Genomic DNA, 23,159 nt, shown 5'->3' with positions numbered 1-23,159 from the left:
CTCACTATTAACATTAATTAATAGCACCCACCTCCCAGGGCTGTTGTGGGGACCAAATGAGACAATAATTGTACTTACCTGGCACATAGGAAGCGCTACGTAAACTATCGTTATGATTACTGTGAAAAATAAGCGCCCCAGTGGTGGTTTGTGAGTAATCGTTTTAGGAGAGAGGATTCCCCGAGTAGTGAGAACCATCCTCCCCCCAAGGACCCAACCTTGGAGTATGAGTGAGAGGCTCCATCAGAAGGGATGCAAGGGATAGAATCATTCCTTCTCACAAAAAGCTTAATTGGGGGGAGGGAAGTATTTCAAGAGGGAGAGATCTGTTGGAGGGTGACGGGTGGGGCACAGAGGGATCAGGAAAGGCCTTGTTTAGGATGTGGCACCTGAGCTGGGCTTTCAAGGAAGCGGAGGACTCTAAAGGATGAAGATGAGGAGGGAGGGCAGGCACAGGGAAGAACTCTTCATGGAAAGAAAGTAGACGCAGACAGCAAGGAGGCCTGTTTGGGCATGAAGATGGAGAGGGCATGAAAGATGAACAATATGAAATACTACTAGGAAGGTAGATGGGAGCCAGATTGAAGTGCGTGTTAATTAATTAATAATTAGTAAGTGGTTTACTTTTTATCCTAGAGACAATAGGGAGCCATTGAACATCGTTGTCTAGGGAGGTGTCATTATCAGACACAAGGGAAAAGTATTTAGTCCAAATCATTCATTTTACAGACTCTATGGCAAGGAATTAAGCTAACTTCCCCCTCCTGCTCCCACCACCATCTCTGTAATGGTGGGGAATTTGCCTGTATACAATAACACCTGGGTCCCATGTGGGCACTAGAGATGCCAGCGAGTTAATCAATCAATAAGAAGTCATTAAGTGCTTCAGAAGAGCAGTTAGGTGGTGCCATAGTGCATGGAGCACAGGGCCTGGAGTTAGGAAGACCAGCATTCAAATCTAGCCTCAGATGCTGCCTAGCTGTGTGACCCTAGCCAAGTCATTTAACCCTGTTTGCCTCAGTTTCCTCATCTGTAAAATGAGCTGGAGAAGGAAACGGCAAATCACTCCAGTGCCTTTGACAAGGAAACCTCAAATGGGGTCATGAAGAGTCAGACATGACATAAATGACTGAATAAACACTATTGCTTCAGGAAAGTCAGGAGCGTGACCATCCACATTTAGATGCCTCTGAGAACCCACCTGTATCTGAGCCTCTTCTATCTTGGCCCAGGCTTCTTAGCTCAACTCTCTCTAGACTTTGATGTGGAAAAGCATTATCCTACAATATTTCATAAATTTATCACAAATTGCTTTCATGGGAAGCTCAGAGTCGGTAAAGGAGTTTTGCAGTTTCTCAGAGAAAATCTAGTTTGCCCTCCTCCTCCTTTCTAACTCTGGACCCTTTGTGCTGTCTGTCTCTAATATGTGTATATTGTTGAACAAGCTCTGTAGATTGTCCATCCAAATCAATGATGTGACCTCAGTGACAGACAACCTTCATCCACTTGGTGTTTCCTGGGTGAATGGTCAGCTCAAACTCCTGTGGAAGCATATTTAAAAACTCCTTTATAGTTTCTCTAGAAATATTAATAATATTCATCTGGCCTAAAAATTCTTTCTGGACTTTTTTCGTTAGGGAAATACATAGAACAAAAGCTAAGGCCTTTTTTAGGGAAATAGGTTAAAAGCAACACCCCATCTTAACTCTCGTCTTGATAAGATCCTGGTCTTTTCCAGCTTGGAAGTGACTGACCCATCCAAGAACCAAACTAACCCCGCTTTCTATCATCACTGACATTTTGGGCAGCTGCTGGAGTTGTCTAATTTTCCTGAGTTAAGTTTTTTTTTTCTGTAAGTCACATCATTTCAGGGAAGTCATTCATGATTGTGCCCCTAATTGTTTTGCAAGATGCAGGTGGATGTAACCAGAGTGCCCAAATTCTGGAAAGTTCCTAAATCTAAAATTAGTAACTGTACTTTACTATAAAAAACTACATAAAGATCAAAGATCCATTTGGATATGTGTCTATGTACACACACGCACACACACACACACACACATATATGTGTATAGATATATATATATATATATATATATATATATATATATATATATATATATATATATATAAAATGATGCCTCTACCACTAATGATAATAGTATAGTCACTTCTACAGGGTCTTTGTGCCTGCTGAGAGGCCCTGGACCCAATTTGTTCTGCATTTGCTTACTTTGATAATAAATTGCATAGCTTGGACTTTGTTTCCTCAGTTATAAAATTATTCATGACAAGGGCAGGATACTGTTTGCTCATCTCCTTGAAGCCTTGACTGTCGCTATGATCTCCTTTTCTCCTTAGTCAAAAAACTCTAATGGCTAACTATTATCTCTAGGAAAAAAATGCAAACTCCACGTATTAATGGCATTTAAAGCCCCCTTCAATCTGATTTCCATTCACCTCCTTAGTCTTTTTCCCTTATTATTATCCTTCCTGCATTCTCCATAATAGCCTCCCAGCTCTCTGTATCTACTTCCTCTCCGTGTCTCTCCATCACTGAGAAAGGATTAATATAGCCATCCAAAGAAGGAGATCCTTAGGTCCCTAGGGCCCTTTGTTTACTCTCAGGGTCCCACTGACTCCTTAAGGGTAGTAGTCCAGGGGGGAATGAGATAGTGACCTCACTATTTGACTATTCTATGATATTGACCCCCCCAAATGTATTTTATCTACTGTGGTATTTTTTCCTTGTTCAAGATTCTTATAAATGGAGTCATCTTGGCGCATAAAGTCATATCTGAAGGCATGGTGGAGGTCGTCCCATGCCTGTAATGCCTGGAGCATTAGTAAAACCGATTTACCATTATGTCTCTTCATTAGGGCTGACAGTGCACTAAGACTGATAGTTGTCAATGCATGCAGTCACGCTTTATTTATACAAGGTATGCAACGATGATTCAATAGTCCAAAAATCAACCCCTACAGGAGCCAACCCCTTAATTCCCACTAAATGTGTCTCCTTCTAGTCTTCACAATGAGGCATCTTCTGGGTCTGCTCAGAAGTGGAGGCCGCGTGTTTCCCTCCAAGGTGGTGCTCTGACAAGCATCTGTCAAGTAGCACTGCTCTTTGGTGAACACTCAATGTTTTGGGACCACTCTTGGTGCAGACCTAGGTGCAGGCCGCGGATCCAGCAGATTGTTGGTGCTGGCTAATGGTGGTTACAAGTTACATCTATATTCCAATTGGTGCTTGATTGCCTAAGCTTATGATAAAAAGAAAATACTAAGCCAAGCTAAAGCAATCATTGAGTGTTTGCCGCATTTTGGGCAGCACAGTATATAGAGTGCTGGGCCTGGAGTTGGGAAGACTCTTCTTCCTGAGTTCCAATCTGGCCTGACACTAGCTGGGTGACCCTAGGCGGGTCACTTCACCCTGTTTGCCTCAGTTTCCTCAACTGTAAAATGAGCTGGAGAACAAAATGGCAAACCGCTCCAGTACCTTTACCAAGAAAACCCCAAATGGGGTCACACAACTGAACAGCAACAGAACAACATTTGGAACGTTAGCCTGAAACCGGAGTTTTACATATTTCAATCTTTCCCTCGTTCAAGATTCTGTGTTACCTGAAATCATCTTGGGGCAGAGAATCGCATCAGAGGGCATGAGAGACCATTTGGATGTCTCCATCTCCAAGCTAGAAATGGTTGAATATAATCATAAATACCAATAAATTAAATAAAATTGGTTCTGGCAGACTTGGGTCCCAAAACACAGAGTACAATAATAATATTAATGGTTTTCGTTTGCAGTTTAGGCAGGGTGAGACTTATGTTAGACATGAGAATAAACTCACCTCCTAGTTCTCACTGTCCACTCCCGTGACCTACTCCTCCATGCCACCTTAGCTACAAACGGGGGTGTGTTACTATGTGTTTGCTTGTTGACTGATTGACAGTCACACCCTTGACTTTCCCCCACCTACAAGCGTTCTGCTTCCAAGATAAGGAGTTGTGAAATCCCTTGATCGGACCATTATCTGTGATCATTCCATTTCTCTTAAGCCTCACTCCTCCAAAAACCATTTATCATCTTTGCAATCTCCAATCCCTTTTAAGGCCTCGCTTTCCCTAGGCCTGGTCCCTAGGTAAAACCCACAGTCCTCCAGTTCACTGGTTCTCTGCTGCTTACAAACAGGGCCAGATTTCTCCCATCCTTAGAAAACCTTCACTGAGACTAGGATTCCCTCAAGTCATTCTCCAGTCTCTCTCCTCCCTTTCACAACTTTCTTCTTTCTCTCACTCCTTGGCGCTTTTCCATCTGGCTTGTCAGGCTCACTTGACAGTGCTCCCCCCGGTCACCTGTGATCTCTCAGTTGCCAGTTCTTACGGCCTTTTCTCAACCTTGCTTTCAGTTCTTGGTTCGGTCCATTGGCTCAGGGGGCAATTTCCATTGTTCAGGGTCATTTTAAAATTTTCATTTTTATTGTCTTTCTTAACAAGTATTTATCGTCCCTCCCTACTGCCTTGTCTTGCTTACATCATTGTATTCCACACCCTCGAAGTGACTGGGCTCTTGTCCCATCTAAGGGTAGATTCCTCGTTTTCCACCCACCTGAAGTGACTGACCCTGTGACTCAGCCTTCTCTGCTGAGAAAGGAGATTTGTTGTTGAACTGCGTTGACTCTTTATAACTCCATTTTGGGGTTTTCTTGGCAGAGACACTGGAGTGGTTTGCCAGTTTCTTCTCCAGCTCATTTTACAGATGAGGAAACTGAGGCAAACAGGGTAAGTGACTTGCCCAAGGTCATACAGCTATCTGGGGCCAGATTTGAATCCCAGGCCCAGCACTCTATTCACTTGATCCCTATCAAAGGGAGGAGGTCTCTTCATTTACTTCAGGAGTGATAGTAGATAGCTGCTTAAGCTCTCTGAAGCCTGTCTGCAAAAGAAAACTCCTTCCAGATATTGTCTCCTGCTGAGTCTTCCTGACTCTGGTTCTTCCTATCTGTCTGCCTCCTTCTCAGGCTTCCTTATTGGATAAACATTGCTATCATGGCCCCTCACTGTGAGTATACCCAAAGCCTGTGTTCTAGGCTTCTCTTTTCTCTCCACACCCTCTGCTTCACTATCATCTGTGTACAGATAACTCCCCACTCTGTATATCCAGCCCCAGACTCTCTACTGAGCTTCCAGTCCCCCGTCATTCGAATACTTCAAAAGGGATGTCCTGTGGTCATGTCAAACTCTACAGGTTTAAACTGAACTTGCTGTCTTCTCTCTCACCCCCAAACCCACTCCTGACCTGCCTGACTTCTGTCTGGGGCACCATCCTCCCAGCCATCTGGGTTTGCAGCCTTGATTCCTCCCCGATCCACAACCAATCAGTCAGTAAGTGTTACTGATTCTAGCTTCCCTATGTCTCCTGCCTTGGAAAACTTCTCTCTACCCAGATGGCCACCTCATCGGTTCGGGCCTTATCAATCTCTCTCTGGGCTATTGCCTGCCTCCTGATTGGCCATGTTGCTGCCAGTGTTGGTGTTCTCTTCTTCCCATTAGAACTTGGACTCCTGGTCATGGGTGCTGGGTGCTGGGTTCTGAAAAGGGCATTTCCCTTTCTCTTGTCCCAAGAGGCCACCACGCCACCTTCCTGGAGCCCCAAATCACACTGTCTGAGCCCTTTTCTCCCTGCCCCATTGTCTTACTCTCCTCCACTGTAAGCTCCTCCAGGGCAGGCACTGGTTGGTTTGCTCTTGCTCAGTGCCAAAGCCCAGCCAATATGGCAAGGCATCTTGAGCTAGAGGCAGGTGCCAGCATGTGCCAAGCAAGTCAATCTATCATCCTGACTGCCATCTCCCCTCAGATCCTGATGGAGACAGCCCAGGGCCTGAGCTCAAGAGCCTTGGAAGAGCTGAGCTTCCAGCCCAGGGCCGTGTCCCGGGGTCATCCTGGGAAGCAGCCCCTGGGGAGCAGACTGGACCTGCTCAGGCAGAGGTTGCAGCCACAGTGACTGGGGACCCAGAAGGGAAAGTTGTGTCCCTCAAAGTCCCGGGCCCCGTCCGTGGTTCAGCATCAGGAGCTGGGGTGATTTTATCAGTGGAAATGACATCAAAGAAGCGGCCTATCTGCTTACCTGCTGAACCCTCAGGACCAGGGGCCTTTTTCATCCCACTGGCAGCTGAGGCTCCTTGAGGGCAGGAACTATTTGACTTGTCTTTTTGTATCCCCAGCACTTAGCACAGTGCTTGGCTCATAGTAAATGCTTAATAATTTTTTTTCATTTATTCATTCACTCAATATAGTACTTAATCTAGATTTCACATTCATTCATTTTTTGTTTTTCCTACCTCCAGTCTGTCTTCTCATTCATTTCTCACAAGGCTGTGCTCCAGGCTTCTCCCCTAGGCCCCAGAAACCTCTTCATCCTGCCAGATCACTTCAGCCCTGGCGTTCATAGCTCAGAAGCACCCTATGCCCTTGATTGGTGGGTGGAGGCTTCTTCCAGATCCTCCACTTACGGAAGGCTCTTGGGTCAGCCCTATCTTCATTTCTCCCCAGGATGCGATCCAAGCTTCTCCATCCTGCCCCAGCTGGATACCTCCTCACCCCTGCCCTCCCCCAACTCCCTCAGCTTCCTTTTATGTGTTGTTTTCCTCCATAAAACTGAAAGTTCCTTGAGGACAGGGACTGTCTTTTTGCTTGTACTTATATTCCTAGCACTTAGCCCAACGTCTGGCATATAGTTTCTTGATTGGTTGACTCTTCTTCCAAATCCATCCTCCACACAGCTGCCAGAGCAGTATTCCTAAAACTCAGTCAGTCTATGGTCTTCCCCTTCTCAAGAAAATCCTGTGCTTCTCTTCCCCCTGTAGGCTCAAATGGGAATTCCTCCGTTTGGTGTTGAAGCTCTTCACACACTGGCCCCGACTCACATTTCTAAAGTGACTGGACATTACTCCCCTTCCCACAGTCGGCGATCAGCCAGACTGTCATTTTTGCTCTTCCTCCCCTAGGACACTTCAGCCTCTGTGGAGGCTGCTCCCCACGCCTGGAATGCGTTCCCTCTTCATCTCTGCCTCTTGGAACCACTACATATTCTTCAAAGCTCATCTTGGGACACCTCTCATGAACCCCACATCCATCACAGAAATGAGTGCCTCCCCACCAAAAAAAATGCCTTTTGTTTATTTCAAATCTATCTTGTATATACTTATGTCCACATTGTCTTTTGGAATAAAATGGAAGTTCCTTGAGGGCAAGGATGGGTTCATCTTTGTCTCTGCATCTACAGGGGCCCACACATAGCTGGTTCTTATTTGAAGTGTGTAACCCCAGCCAAAACAAGGGGACGGGTGAGGTTCCTCAGCCTAGTAGCCATCAAAGAGAGAAGAGGCCTTCCGGCAGTGACCTCAACAACCCTTGCCCAGTACCTGCTGTATGCTCGGGCCTGAGCTCTGGTCTGGGGGAATGTGGGGATTGTTTGCCCTTCATGGATCAGGGGCTGCCCTTTCTCCTGGCTGTTTGAGGTTTGATCCTACCAGGAGGGGACCAGGCTCTATCACCTCGAAAGATCCCACCTGGCTCTAGGATCTTGGTCAAGTTTGGATGAGGGCAAAGAAACTAGGAGAGAGTTTGTCAGGAAGCTAGAGAGACGGGGGCTAAACTAGAGTACTTTTAAGGGACTGGATCCAAAGTGCAGTCATTGGCCTTGGAACTAGAAAGGCCTTCGAGGCCACTGAGTCCAACCTTCTCCTCTTGTTTTACACGAGGAAACTGAGACCAAGAGAGGACAAAAGTCCAAAGTCATACAGGTGGTAAATGGCAACGCAGATTCAAATCTTGAAAGTCTATGGTTGCTGGTTGTGGGCCGGGGTGCTTCCTGGTGATGTGCGTCCTACAGATTTAACCCAAGATCTGCATCTCCAGTTGTCTGGGATGCAGCTCGATCCCCGGAAAGAGCTTGCCAGGCATAGTGCGGGACAAAGGAACGTGGCCCTCAGGAAGGGCGCCAGGTTTGGGCAGAGCCACTCGCATCACCAGGTCCGCATCAACGTGGAAGAGTCTCTTTCCTGGAATCTTTGAGTATCCTGTGCCTGCACTGTTTAACACTTTTTTTAAATCAGTGATTTGGATCAAAGGTATGGAAGGCATCTTTGCCAAATTTGCAGGTGATACAAAGGGAGGAGGACAGCTAACAAAACTGGGTGACAGAGTTAGGATCTAAGCTTCAATGGACAAGGCCTTGGGGCTGGATCTAATAAAGTAAAACTGAATAGAGTTGATAAAAGGAGACTGGGAGGTAGAGCCAAGATGGCAAAGTACAGGCAGCAACTTGGCTGAACTCTCCCAACATTCCCCTCCAAACAACTTTAAAGTAACTCCTCAAAACAAATGTTGGAGTGGCAGGGCCAACGGAAGGTCAGAGTGAGATATTTTATAGCCCAAGACAATTTAAGAGGTCCACAGGAGATGTCTGGGACACTAGGATAAGTGCTGGCATCAAGCCTGCCAGAGCACCAGCAGATGGCCTTGGAGGTGGCTACAGGAGCCACTCCCACAGCAGCAGCAGCTTCAGGAGCTCTCAATCCGGAGATGGTGAAGGGGTTGGACAACTGGTCAGAAAGAGATTACAGGGGACCCTTTGTTGGCATGGGGTACTGCTGGCAATGATTGGCACCTCTTCTGCCCATAGCAGTTTTGGGTCACAGTTCCAAGGTAGAGAGGAATGCTTGTGGTCCATCACAAGGGAGCAGGTGCTCTGGTCACAGTTCCCAGGCCAAGAGGAGCACTAGGGCTTGTGGCTGAAGGAGAGCAGGGACTTGGTCATGAGAAGTGGTAGTGCTTGTGGTTGCAGGAGAGCAGGGGACCTTCTTGGGTAAAGACCAGACCACAGACCAGAAGAGCAGTGACCACACCTGTCACCAGAACACACCACTTTGGAAGCACCCCCAGAACTTGCTCTGAAAATAGCAGCACAAAGAAGCCTGAAAATGGGTCAGGGCTGCCTGACCTCGAGGTGAGCAGAGCCCAACTTTCACATAAAGTTCAAAGGCAAGAAGTAGCCTGGGGAAAATGAGCAAACAACAAAAAAAGAACCTGATTGTAAAAAGCTACTTTGGTGGCAGGGAAGACCAAGACATAAACTCAGGAGAAAACAACAATGTGCAAATAGCTACAACCAAAGCCTCAAAGTAAGATTAAACCAAACACAATAAGAATTCCTCAAAGAGTTAAAGAAAGAGATTACCAGTAGAGAAAAAATTGGGAAAAGAAATGAGAGTGATGCAAAACAAAATTATGAAAAGAGAATTATCGGCTTAGAGAAAAAAGGCACAAAGAAGAAAATAACACCTTAAATAATAGAATTAAGTTAATGGCAAAAGAGGCAAAAAAAAAAAATTGAATGAAGAAAAAAATTCCTTAAGAATTAGAATTGGGCAAGTGGAAACTAATGAGCTTTTGAGATATTAAGAAATAATAAAAAAAATCAAAAGAATTTTTTAAAAATAGAAGAAAATGTGAAATATCTCATTTTAAAAAACTGACCTGGAAAAGAGATCAAGGAGAAATATTTTAAGAATTATTGGACTGCCTGAAATCAAAAAAGAGCCTAGCTATTGATACTGATCCAGAGGGTAAAATGGAAATTAAAGGAACCCACTGATCATCTTCTGAAAGAGATCCCAAAATGAAAATTCCTAGGAATAGCCAGATTCCAGGGCTCCCATGTCAAGAAGAAAATATTGCAAGCAGCTAGAAAGAAACAATTCAAATCTCATGGAGCCACAGTCAGGATCACATAAGATTTAGCAGTTTCCACATTAAAGTAGCAGGGAGCTTGGAATATGGTATCACAGAAGGCAAAGGAACTAGGATTAATTAAGAATTAATTAAGAATAACCTACCCAACAAAACTGAGTATAATCCTTCAGGGGGAAAAATCAATATTCAATGAAATGGAGGACTTTCAAACATTGCTGATGAAAATTTGATATTGAAACACAAGACTTAAGAGAAACATAAAAAGATCAACATGAAAGAGTAATCATAAAGGGACTCAATAAAACTAAACTGTTTATATTACTGTATGGGAAGATGATACATGTAACAGTGGTGGAATTCAAATAAATTAACAACTGGTTCTCTGCCCTAATGACTGTTTTTTTGTTTTGGGTTTTTTGGGTTTTTTTTTTGAGTTTTGTATCCAATGCTGTGTAGGACATCACAACTCTAATTGTGACAGCTACATTGTTCAGCAATTTTACCAAAATTAGCCTGTCCTCATTTGATTTTTAATTTTTAAATGTTTGTAAAAGAGACCATTTTTCTGTGAAGGGACAAGGGGAGGGCAATTCTTTTTGTAAGTATGAAATAAATGAACACAGCATTGGATACAAAACTCAAAAAAAAAAGAGTAAGGAAGGTAAATTTATGCCCACCTTAGAGAGAACCCTGATTACAAGTGGCATTTTAACAACAGATTTGCTGAACTCAACATAAAATACTCAGTAATCATAACTGTGAATGTGAATGGGATTAACTCACCCATAAAAGAGAAGCAGATAGCAGAATGGATTAAAAACCAGAATCCAACAGTAGGCTGTTTACAAGAGATACACTTGAAACAGAAAGATACACACAGAGTTAAAATAAAGGGCTGAAGCAGAATCTAATATTCTTCAGCTGAACAAAAAAAAAAAAGACAGAGGGAGCAATCATGATCTCAGACAAAGCAAAAGCAAGAAGGGACCTAATTAAAAGAGATAATTCCTTCCACAATTTCCTCGCAAGGAAAGTACATTTTGCTAAAAGGTACCATAGACAATGAAGCAATATAAAAAAAATTTACAGTAAGTTTCTCTGGTGAAGGCTTCAAATATATAGAGAACTGAGTCAAATTTATAAAAATAAGAGCCATTCCCCAATTGATAAATGGTCAAAGGATGTGAAAAGGTAGCTTTCAGAAAAAGAAATCAAAGCTATCTATAGTCATACGACAAAATGCTCTAAATCTCTATTGATTAGAGAAATGCAAATTAAAACAACTCTGAGGTACCTCCTAACACCTATGAGAAATGACAAATGCTGGAGGGGATGAGCGAAAATTGGGACACTAATGTAGCTAAATAGGCTCACTGATAAAGTATTGATGGAGTTAGCTGGTCCAAACATTCTGTAAAATAATTTGGAACTCTGCCCAAAAGGCTATAAAACTTTGCATACTCTTTGATCTAGCAGTACCACTACTAGATCTCTACCCCAAAGAGATCCAAGAAAAAGGGAAAGGATCTATATGTACAAAAAACATTTCTACAAGATCTTTTTGTGGTAGCAAAGAATTGGAAATCCAGGGGATGCCCATCAGTTGGGGAATAGCTGAATGAGTTATGGTATGTGAGTGTGATGGAATACCACCACTGTGCTATAAGAAATGATAAGAGGCATGGCTTCAGAGAAATCTGAGAAGACTTGAATGAACTGATGCAAAGTGAAGTGAGCAGAACTGGGAGATCATTGCACACAGTAACAGCAATATTGTAATGATGATCAACTGTGAAAGACTTGGCTACTCTGATCAATAAATACAGTGATCCACGACAATTCCAAAGAACACATGATGGAAAAATGCTATCTTGTCCACCTCCAGAGAGAGAACTGGTGAACTCAATGCAAATTGAAGTATAATTTTCTTGCTCTTCCTTCCTTCCTTGCTTCCTTCCTTCCTTCCATCCTTCCTTCCTTCCTTCTTTTCGCAATATGGCTAATATGGAAATTAATATAATTTTCTTGCCTTCCCAGTGGGTGAGAGAGAGGTGGGAGGGAAGGAGAGAATTTGGAAGTCAAAAATTTTTTTAGATGTTTAAAATAAATAATAAATTTATTTTTAAAAAATAAAGGACTGGACAGCTGTCTTTGGGTATTTGAAAGGCCATCATGTGGAGAAGGGAAGGGCTTAGATTTATTGTGTTTGGCCCCCAGGAATTAGCTCTGCAAAGAGTTTGCTGTAGGCTTGAGGGCAGGGAAACCTTCCAACTGTATGTGCAGGACTATAGCCTGGACTTCAGACTGCTTAGAGGTCCCCAGGCACGGGCTGTGTCATCAGTTATATGTCTGTCACATGGTAGAAAAGATGGGTTTGCGAAGCCACGATCACTGAATTTCCTTCTGATGCCAAAAACTTGCGGTTCTGTAAATGTAACATCTTCCATTTGTTTAAAACAACTCCAGTGGCCTAGCTGGAATGGCATGCCTACAGAGCAATTTATCTGAAATGCACTGGGAGAATGCATCCAGAAAAAGGGAAGGAGATTGTCCTTATCTCTGCTGGGGTCAGCTCTAAGCACCCTATTTCCAAGATGGTGATGTTCAGGAATCTGAAGGGCTATCCTAGAGGAGGGGGATCAGCAGGCTTGACCCAACCAGGGCCCCCCATTCCTCCCATGGGAGCTGATGACCATTCTGCAGCTCTGGGCCCAAGAAGCCGGTGACACCAGCTAGAAGAAATGGAGGTGAGCTTCCGAGTGTCACAGTAGATTGATGTGCTGAGAAAGTGCCTAATGATGAAGACGGGACAGAAGTGGGATGAGCTTCCTTGGGCAGCAATGCTGCTGCTGCTACTACTACCGCTGCTACTACTACCACCGCCACTACTACCACCGCCACTACTACCACCGCTGCTACTACCACCACCACTACTACCAGCATCTGTATGGCTTCTTAAAGCGCTTTATAAATGTTATCTCGTTTTATCCTTACCACAACCCTGGGAGGGAGGAGCTATTATGAGCCCCATTTTATAGATAAGGAAACTAGGCTTTGCAAGGGGCAATGACTTGTCTGGGTCACACAGCTGCTAGGTCTCTGAGGTCTGCTACACCATCATCATTACTGCAGATCTGCAAGCAGGTTGGAGGTGACAGTTTATTGGGGATATAGACTTAGGTCTGGTGACCTTTGATGGTCTCTGAGGTTCTAGGGTCCTATGAAAGGCACTCTACAGAAGGACTGAGCCCTTACATCACAGAAGGGTCTGTCTCCATGGAAACCACCAGGCCCCTCCATAGAATGTGAGACCCCACTAGTCCCTTGGATGACCTGAGGTGAAGAAAGGGGTTGATGGGAGGGTGGGGAGGGCAGAGAGGACCAGGTCTGGAGGCTTCCAAGTGAAACGGTGGTCATTCTTGTTTCAGTTCCAGGGTTCCTGTCCAAGATGAATTACTTAACGGTTCCCGAGGAGATCCGGAGGGAGGCTGAGCTTCCGGTCCCTCAGCCAGTTATTCCAGCCCCCTCAGCAGCTACCCCAGTCATACCGCATACCAGGTCTAGCCATTCTAAGCACCTATCCCGAAGTTCCCACACTTCATGGGGCCGTGTAAGCCTAAAGAGCAAGACCTCTCGAAGTAGTAGCCGAATTCAGCCATCTTACACCTCCATGGGCCAAGGCTGGGAACTTGATCGCCGTGCAAAACCTAGAAGGGGTAAGATCACCTACCCATGGAGCCTAGCTTCCACCTAGGAGTACCTGGGTCTAGGTCATGCTCCCAGTAGCCCTGCTGGGACTTTGGCTGAATCAGTGAAAGTGTGCCACAGTCCCTTGACCATCATCTCAGGCATAGTCAAGGGAATATTGGAATCCTGTCATGGGCATGGCCATCTCTGGTCTTGAGACAGAAAACCATCACCGCCCAGTGCTTCAGCTTGCAGCTTTCTATGCCCAAGGCCTCAGGAAACACTCAGTACTGACTCAGCTGGAGCATTTCCTGGAGTGTGGTCGCCTTTCTCCTTTCTTTTGTCCTCACACTCCCAAGATGCTTTGAGAGACCCCCCCCCACCCCAGAGCAGAGGTTCCTCCCCATGACTGCTTCTGCTCTCCTCTGTGCAGTGAAGGGGGCAGGCTCTTCCAGACTGAATGGCAGAGAAGCCGGTGCCCTCCTGTGGTAGAATGCCTTCTTGCTGTGAATTATCCTGCCCCTCTGATTGCGACCACACCAGGGCTCCTGCCCACTTTGTTACCGAAGATCTCAGAGCCCCTACTGGAAATCCTGCCTAGGCAGAATGGGCCCTGGCATCATCACTGCCCAGACCCTAACCCCTCTCCTGCCCTTGTAGCCAGGGTCCAGCGTGCCCACAAGAAGCAGATGGCAGCTGACGAGCTTTTACAGAAGTGCTGTGGCAAGGTCCTTCTAGGTCTCCGCCGTATCCGGTCCATGCTTGCCATCATGGTCGACAGCCTCATCTTTGAAATCTTCATCTTCACTGTGGTCTGTTTTAACACCATCGTCCTGGTGGTCCAGACTTTCGCCGAGGTAGAGATCTGGGGAGGTAAGTATCTTTGGGGAAGAGAGAGAGCCTACCTGACTCCAGTCTGGACACGTGGATTCAGGGCTTCTCAGACTCCTGGGGGCCATCAGAAAGGGCCGGAGAGCTGATGAGGACCACGTGGGCCATCTGCAGCTACCTGGAAGAGTAGGAGGCAGCGGGCAGGGCATGGGTTTGGAGGGTCATCTAGTTACCTTGGGACAGCTCTAAGCTCTCCAAGACCACAGAGAAAGCCCCAGTTACCAGGCATGCCTGGTATTCAATTGGTATACCAATGATTCTGCATTCAGCTTGGTATAGAGAAAGAGAAATGGCTGACCAACAAATGGGCCGGGGAGGGATTTCCAAGCGTGAAACTCTCACCCTTTTCATCTCTGCCTCCTGGCTTTCTTCAGGTCTCAGCTCAAGTCCTATTTTCTGCAAGAAGCCTTTCCGTCTGAGACTAGCCTAATTTACCCCATCAATTTCTTGTCTGCACACAGTTGTCTGATTATTGTCTCCCCCATTAGACTGGAAGTTCCTTGAAGTCAGAGACCGCTATTAAGTGGCACCATAGAGCACTGGGTCTGGAATCAGGAAGTCTCATCCTCCTGAGTTCAAATCTGGCCTCAGACACTTCCTAGCTGTGTGACCCTGGACAAGTCACTTCACTGTTTGTCTCAGTTCCTCATTTGTAAAAATGAGCTGGAGAAGGAAAGGACAAACCACTCCAGTATCTTTGCCAAGAAAACCCAAATGAGGTCATGAAGAGTTAGGTACTACTGAACAACAAAAAATATCCACAATGCTTAGCATGGTACCTGACACACAGTAGGTGCTTAATTAATGTTTGTTGTCTGACAATTCACTTGAGATGACTCATAGGAGTCAGAGAATTTTGAGCTGGAAGGGACCTTAGGGAACCATCAAATCCAACATCCTTATTTAAACCTGCATAGGTCAACTGACTTGGCAGAAAGGGCAGACTTCTAGGTGACTGAACCCTCTCTGAGTGAGTTTTGTCCTCTGTAAAATGACAATGAGAATTGTAGCCCCTTAATTCCCAGGGGCGCTGTGGAGATCAGGTCAGATATCAAGTGCTTTGGTGATCCCTACGTCTAAGACCTCAGGCAGTTCAAAGCACAGCCCAGCACAGCGCAGCTCTCTCCCCGGACAACTCGAGGCAGCACCACCTGGGTCTCCAGACCCCTTAGAGCCTCGCTGTTCCGACACAGTGAGGTCTCCCCTGCCTCCCGCCTCTCCTTCCATAGCATTGGGGCCAATTTAGGAACCCTAGTCTAGAGGCCTTGGCTCTCCTGAGCCCCAAAAGAGAAGGCTGGCTGGTGTGAGCATCTGGCCCAGCTGTCTTGCTGCTCCCACATCTCAACCACTTTGACACCCTGATCATAAGAGGACAAAAACTACTACAGTCCTTGAGATGGAGAGATGGAACTCCCAAGTACTGGTCTGATGGAGCAGAAGTCTATGGGCTTAGAAAATGTCCAGAATAAAGGGAGGGCGGGAGAAAGCCTGCTTATATCCTGAAAGAAAAACATAGTAACTCCTAAGTAATCCTGATACAAACGTCATTTTGAATTTACTCTCCCAGAGGGGAAGGTAGCTCTCATAAACTATTTATCCTGGAAAGAGTACTAGGAATCCTACCTGAGAAGAGTTAGAAGGCGGTTGGGTCAGGGCAGAGGGAGGAAGTGTGTGGATCAGGTGGGGAGAGGAGCTTCAGGAGGAGGCTGAGGCCTGTGATGAAACTGAGGATCTTGCCTCCCCACAGAATGGTACTTCACAGCTTTAGACTCGATCTTCCTCTCCATCTACTTTATGGAAGCTGTCCTAAAAATTATGGTCCTGGGACTTGGCTACTTTGATTATTGGAACAGCCTAGGTGGGTGCAGCTGGGGCCCTGGGGTAGATGGGGAGGGGAGGGACAACTGAGACCAAGACCTGGGTATAAACAAACAAGTGAGGGATTGGGCACAGAGTGGTGGTGGTAATAAATGGCCATGTTCTCCAGGGAGTGGTCTTCCAGTTGGGGAAAGGGGTTGGAATAGAGGGGGAGCACTCTTTAGATATTGGCTCCAGACTTAGGGAAAAGAGGCTCTGCTGCCTTTCCCAGGAGCTTGCTTTAATGATAGAGACACCTTGGCTCAGTGGTCAGAGCACTGAATCCTAGAGCCAGGAAGCCTAGGTCCAGATCCTGCCTCTGGCACTGACTAGCTATGCAACCCTGGGCAAGCCACCTCCCTACTAACTCTCAGTTTCTTCGTCTGTAAAGTAGGCATAATAACGCCTGCCTGCAGTCCCTCCCTCCCAGGGTGACCAGGAGGTTCAAAGGACAGAAGAGGGGTGGGTGCTTCCCCAGCTTAAAAGAGGCAGATAATTTATCGTCAATCAGGAGGAGCAGCTGGAACTTTGCAGGGTGGGCTCTTAAGATGGGCAGTGTGACCCCCCTCTCCCCCCAGATTTCTTCATCATGATCATGGCTGCGGTGGACTTCATACTCAAGCAGATCTACTTCTCCTCTGCCCAGAGGATGGCCCACAGCAAAACTGTCTTCCGAATCCTCAAGATCTTCAAAAGCCTTCGAGCCCTGCGGGCTGTCATGGTGCTGCGGAAGCTCAGGTGAGGCCCAGGTGGGCCCTTGGCTCCTTCCAGGCCAAGGGCTGGGCTGGCACCAGCCGACGAGAGTGCTAGGCTTGGAGTCAGGAACACTTGGGTTCACATCCCACCTCGGGCTTACTCCTTACCTTGATCAAGCCACCTGTCCTCTGGGCCTTAGTGAGGGAAGTAAACTCCATGACCCTGAACTTCCCTTTGAGATTCAAATCTATGATCTTGCTCCTGAATGACCCTCCACGTTCCTCAGTTTCTCCATATGTAAAATGAAGGGGTTGGGCTAGAAGCTTTGTAAGTGGCTTCTCACTTGAAATCAATGGTCCTATGGCTTCCAGGTCAGCAGATTCTGCCCAAAGGTTCCTTCCAGCATTCTCACTGTGATTTCTATGCCCTTCTATCTGTCTTAGGCCTTGTTTTCCAGCACATGCTCTAAGGGGTCTCCCTGCTCCCACACCCTGTTCTTTGCCCTAAAACCCTTTCTGGTTCTAAGGTTCTTTGAAGGTAAAGGTCCTGAACAGAGGCTCAGGAGGGGTGAGAGCCCAGGCTTCCTGATGCCCTCACCTGGTGATTTCCAGCAAGGCCTCTGCGGCCTTTCTCCTAATGAAACTTGTCTGGTACTGTGACCATCTTGTCTGCCTCTCCTCCTGCTTTCAGCTTCCTCAACAGCCTCCAGGAGGTGACAGGGACTCTGGCCAGGTCGCTGCCATCCATCGGGGCCATCCTCGTGCTGATGTTCACCTGCCTCTGTATCCGGGGAAGGACAGGGTTTGGGGGAATGGATGGGGTATATATGCAGGGAGGAGGCTACTGGGAGTGTGATGGCTGGAACTGGGCAGAGGTGCGGGACTGGCTGGCCAATATTGTAAGGGCCTCTGGGGCCTCCTTAGCCTCCCAGTCTTCTTCTCCGTGATACTTCGAGCCCTGTTCAACACTTCAGACCCCAAGCGCTTCCAGAACATCTTTACCACCATCTTCACCCTTTTCACTATGCTCACTCTGGATGACTGGTCCATCATTTACTTGGACAGCCGGGCAAAAGGTAGTGGACAGGCCTGGACCCTTGGAGGGGCTGGGAGGCGGGTTTGGGTGCAACAGAGGTGTGAAGGCTGGATGTTCCCTCCACTTTGGTCTTAGGAGTTTTGGAGCAGGAGCCATAGATAACTAGGGTGGGGCAATGGGGATTTGAGCCAGACTGCAAAATTCAGAGGGTGCTGGTGTAGAAACAGTAACACAGTATGTAGTTAGGAAGAAAAATTAAGACAGGAAACTCTTGGATGGGTAGTCCCCTGCCTCCCATCCCTACAACTATGGACATACTTCCTGTTACTTGCCCCAGGCCTGGTCTATGACACTTGCTCTGAGCACAAAGTTAAGGCTCTTCCTCCCCCAGGTGCCTGGTATATCATCCCCATCCTCATGGTCTACATTATTATACAATACTTCATTTTCCTCAAGTGAGAAACCAAGCCCTCTCTCTCCTCCCTACCCTGAGGCTCCCTAGCCCTCCCCCCATCCCGGGGCTTTCTACACCTTCCTTTTCCATCCCTCAGACCCAGGCCCCTCCAGGACCTGGCCCTCTCCCCAGACAAGCCCCAGCTCAGCCCCTACTTTGCCTATGAACCCACCAGGTGAGCCCCTGCCCCCTCCTGTGCCTGCTGCCCTCCCCTTGTGGTCCTGTCCCTGCACACAGGGCCTCGGACCTCACCCTCCGGTGTCTTATAGCCTAGTGATTGCAGTGCTGGTGGATAACTTCCAGATGGCCCTACTCAAGGGACTGGAAAAGGAAAAGCAGAAGGTACTGGGGATTGGGGGTAGGGGTGAGGGGCAAGGGAAGAGAAAAGGGAGTGTCTCAAGCCAGTTCAAAGGATCAGTCAACATTTATTAAGCACCTACTATGTGCTGGGCATTGTGCCAAGTGTTGGACGCCCAGTGGAACAGGAGCATCCCCCCGGTTGGCTTAATTGTAGGATATACACAAAGGGAGAAGGATCTGGTTGTCTGTAGAAGGCCTTGAGCAGGCAGAGGGAGTGGGGGTGCATGCATACACATGCACACATAACCCAAGAATGCCACCCTTCCCCTCCAGATGTGGCCCTCATGAGGGCTTGGGCCAAAGATGAGGGACCTGGCCCTTGGGGATTGGTCTCTAAGCCAAAGAATCTTGGGCCAAGGAGCCCCTCAGCTTGAGTTCCGCTGTGCCATGTGGGCTTCACCCATGTTTATTTCTCTACATATCTTCTCTAGTTGGTAGAGCGACACATTCATCCAGGGAAGCTGGGAAGGCCCCTATCCAGGGCTTCCTTCTACAGCAGGGGGTCAAGGATGGATGGTCACTGCCACTTCCCCACTCCCCACCATCTGCTCACACCCACCATCTCAGCCCCTTTGACAAAAATGTGTGTAGTTATTGGTTGGTTTTATCTCACATATATCATATATATGTACACACACACACATACACACACACACACACACACACATACACACATAATATCCAGCCTCCTTTAACCGAGAGAGACAGACAGACAGACAAGTGATTCAGCCAAACAAACAACCACCCAAAGCATTGCATGCATTTAACCATCTACATAGTGTTCGACCCTGTAGTCCCCGACTTGTGCCAAGGGAGGAGGGCAGCGTAGCTCCTTTCACCTTCAGAGCCCAGCGTGATCATTAAGACTAGCCGTAGTTAAGGTGGGGATAGATAAGGCCATCTCTTGGGGGAGTCTGGGAGGGAAGAATTGACTTGTCTCTTCCAACTCCCTCACTAGAAAGTGGCCCGGATGCACGAGAAGCTTCTGGATGAGTCTCTGACAAACCTCGGCACAGGTACCTGCCTCCATGTCACCTCTCAGGCACCTCTACCCACCTCTTTCTGACTCCATGCCCTAGACGCTCAGAGGTAGACGGTGCCTGAGTGAGGCCGAACTCGGCCCAGTGCTAGAATCCCCTCCCATCTCTGCTTGCACATCAGCTGGTGATGGCGTGCTGCCTCTCACTCACTCAGCTTCCTGACTTCTCTCCTCACAGAACATGAAGAGAAGATGAGTGACACCTCTCTACAAATGCAGATAATTGAGAAAAAATATGGAGACCTGACTTCCAAGTAAGGGGAAGCCCCTGGGACCGGGAGCCTGGGGAGCAGATGGGAAGACCAGGGAGGAGTCAGATAGGCGAGAAGAGAGTGGAGGCAGGAGGCCACAGGAGGAAGGTTCTAGACCCTCAGAAAATGGGACCAGTTATTTAAGGAAAGTTCCTTGGGTCCTCAGGCCCTGGGCTAAGAGGAAGTGTAAGAAATGGCCTGAGGACCCCGAGTCACTGAGGAGACATGGCCTGAACACTTAGAGATGGGCTGCCTCATTTTACAAGAGAGGGAACTGAGGCCCCAGAAAGGGAAGGGAAGGTCAGAAAGAGGAGAAAGTCTCAGAATCAGTATTCGAATCCGACTCTTCAACCCCAAGGCACAGGGCTCTTCTGACTTGTCTGAGGTGACTCTGGAAGTCCCAGTAGTCGTAGGGATAGCCTCTGGGGGGTGTGGGAGCTTGGGCTATTGACTGACTGATCCCTGGGGGGCTGGGATGGTTGGGGGAGGGGAAGGAGTTAATGAAGGATGTGAAGATTGTGGGGGAAAAGTAGCCCCCCTTTCTGTGGGGCTCATTCATGCTCTGAACCTTTCACATCTCCAGAGTCTGCTCTTTCACCCACTGTGTGGGGAGGCGAGGAGGCCAGGGAGGAAGGAAGGCTGTGTGGGGAAGGGTCCTGTGTCTACAGGCAGCAGTCAGTTTCTCCTTCCCAGCAATGGCTCCCCAAGGCCCCATGTCTGAGATGGAGGACACTGCCCAGACCCCTAGGCTCCACCAGCTCAAGGAACAGGAGGGAGATCCCAACCTTAATGGTTCACAGAACATTCAAGCCGGGAGGGACTTTAGAATATGGAAATGGAACAATAGGCCTGGGAGGGCCCCTAGAAGAGAGAACAGAGAAGTCGGAGCTGGGAGAGCCCTTAGAATATGGGATGTCGGAACTGGGAGGGCCCTTAGAACAGAGAATGTCAGAGCTGGGAGGGCCCTTAAAATATGGGATATCAGAGCTGGCAGGGCCCTTAGAACATAGAACGTCAGAGCTGGGAGGGCCCTTAGAACATGGGATATCAGAGCTGGGAGGGCCCTTAGAACAGAGAATGTCAGAGCTGGGAGGGCCCTTAGAATATGGGATGTTAGAGCTGGGAGGGCCCTTAGAATATGGGCTGTCAGAACTGGGAGGGCCCTTATAACATAGAATGTCAGAGCTGGAAGGGGCCTTAGAACAGGGAATGTCAGAACTGGGAGGGCCCTTAGAATATGGGATGTCAGAACTGGGAGAGTCCTTAGAACAGAAAACAGAAAATGTCAGGGCTGGGAGGGACCTTAGACATGGAATGTCAGAGCTGGGAGGGGTCTTAGAACATAGAATGTCAGAGCTGGGAAGGGCTTTAGAACATAGAATGTCAGAGCTGGGAGGGCCCTTAGAATATGGGATGTCAGAACTGGGAGAGTCCTTAAGAACAGAAGCAGAGAATGTCAGGGCTGGGAAGGGCTTTAGAACATAGAAAATCAGAGAATAGAGAAGGAAAGCTAGAAGGAAACTTAGAACCCGGAACGTGAATTGTCCAAGGTGGGAGCAGACCTTAGGAACCAGAGGCTGGACCTGTTGTGACCCCCTCACTCTGGACCTGCGTTTGGAGTCTACGCCCACCAGTTGGATTCTTGGATTCTTATTGGACGCTGGGGAGCTCCGGAGCTCCGTCCAGCACCAGACATGCAGGAGAAAAGCTGGGGGGGAGGGGTCCGTGTTCTGGGGGGCGGGGCAGGCTTTAGGTCACCCAGCAGCAGGTGGCTTCCCCAGAGACAAGGGCGGTGGGGGGGGGGGGGGCCGCCCAGCTGAGGGCTGCCTGTGTCCCTCTCTCCCAGACAACAGGACAAAATGTTCCACTACCTGCAGCTGATGGCCGCCGTGGAGCACCACCAGCAAGTGTTCCGCTCGCAGGCGGCTGTCATCGATGAGATCATCGACACTGTGTTCGAGGTGAACTGGGGAGGCACGTTGGGCTGGAGGAAGGAGGAGAGGCAGGGGGAGATGGAGGACCTGGGTGGGGGTGGGGGGTGCCATCCTCCCTTGCTCCTCCTGACGCACCGCCCCCCATCCTCCTCCCAGGTTGGAGAAGAAGATTTCAAGAAGTGAAGTCACCGAGTGACTGGAAGAAAGGACAGTCCAGGCTCTCCTGGCCTTGGGGACAGACAAGGACCCAGGGCTGCCCGGGAGCCCACCTTCCAATAGAGTCCTGAAGTCTATTTCTAAGCTGTGTCTCCTTCCTGGATGGGAGTCCAGTGGGGCTGGGGGAGGGGCTGGAGAGCCCCCGGCTCAAATGTAGCTGATGAGTCCCCAGCTTGGGCCTGGGCAGCCGTGGCCAGAGCCTCTCCTGCCCCAGACTCTTGTGGGCAGAGATGAGCAATTAGGGGAAAAGGGGTTCTTGGGAGATCTGAAGGTTTGTGACCGCTCTCATTTGAGCTCCACAACAATCCTGGGAGGCGGGGGTGCTCTCACTATCCCCCCTTTTACAGATGAGGAGAGGGGGGCCAGACAGGTTAGGTGACTTGCTCAGGGTCACACAGCTAGTGAGCATCTGAGGCCAGATTTGAATTCAGGTCTTCCTGACTCCAGGCTTTGCCCTCCATCTAGCCGCTAGGGAACAACAGAAATTTCCAAGTCGAAATGTTGTGGACAGGGGGGAGTGGGGGGAGGTCTCCTAGGAGGGTTTCAGGGGGATGCTGGGGGACTCGCATCATCCCCAGTGCCTCCAGCTGAGCATCTGCTCCTTGGCTTCTGGGAGGTAACTCAGGCAGCAGAAGGCCAAAAAGGAGCTCCCGAAGCAGGGGCTAAGGAAGGCTCAAGGCACAGCCTCCCCTTTGGAGCCTTGGAAGCTGCCCAAGGCACTCAGTGTGCCCCAAACCCACTTGATGAACCAGACGGGGAGGACTCCCTGACTCTCCCAGGACCAGGGAGCCAGGGAGGACGAGGAACCCTGGTTACTCAAGATCATGCCCAAGGGCCAGGTGTCACCTGTGCCTGAGTCACCCATCACTAGGCCAGGCAAGTGTTGTGGCAAATTCCGTTCTCTGCCTGATGCCCAGAGAAGCCAGTGATGAAAACACTCCTCCCCAAGGGCCCAGCACTGAGTCAGTTTCCACTAATGA

General features: G+C 48.1%; 1 protein-coding gene across 1 annotated transcript; it reads left to right on the top strand.

The window, feature by feature from the left end:
* Positions 1 to 12,579: 12,579 nt before the first annotated feature.
* Positions 12,580 to 22,261, top strand: CATSPER1 (cation channel sperm associated 1). Its single transcript, XM_036765305.1, has 13 exons — positions 12,580 to 12,709; positions 13,188 to 13,475; positions 14,107 to 14,319; positions 16,085 to 16,195; positions 16,773 to 16,932; positions 17,581 to 17,672; positions 17,822 to 17,965; positions 18,317 to 18,380; positions 18,649 to 18,721; positions 19,698 to 19,755; positions 19,957 to 20,032; positions 21,876 to 21,990; positions 22,120 to 22,261. Exons 1-13 carry the CDS (start codon positions 12,580 to 12,582, stop codon positions 22,144 to 22,146), a joined length of 1,551 nt encoding a protein of 516 aa, XP_036621200.1. The 3' UTR covers positions 22,147 to 22,261.
* Positions 22,262 to 23,159: the final 898 nt, after the last annotated feature.

This window comes from Trichosurus vulpecula, chromosome 6 (genome assembly GCF_011100635.1).
Source record: "Trichosurus vulpecula isolate mTriVul1 chromosome 6, mTriVul1.pri, whole genome shotgun sequence".
In the NCBI taxonomy this organism is placed as follows: Eukaryota; Metazoa; Chordata; class Mammalia; order Diprotodontia; family Phalangeridae; genus Trichosurus; species Trichosurus vulpecula.
The sequence above is the reverse complement of the archived record's forward strand: the minus strand, read 5'-3'. Positions and strand labels throughout refer to the sequence as shown.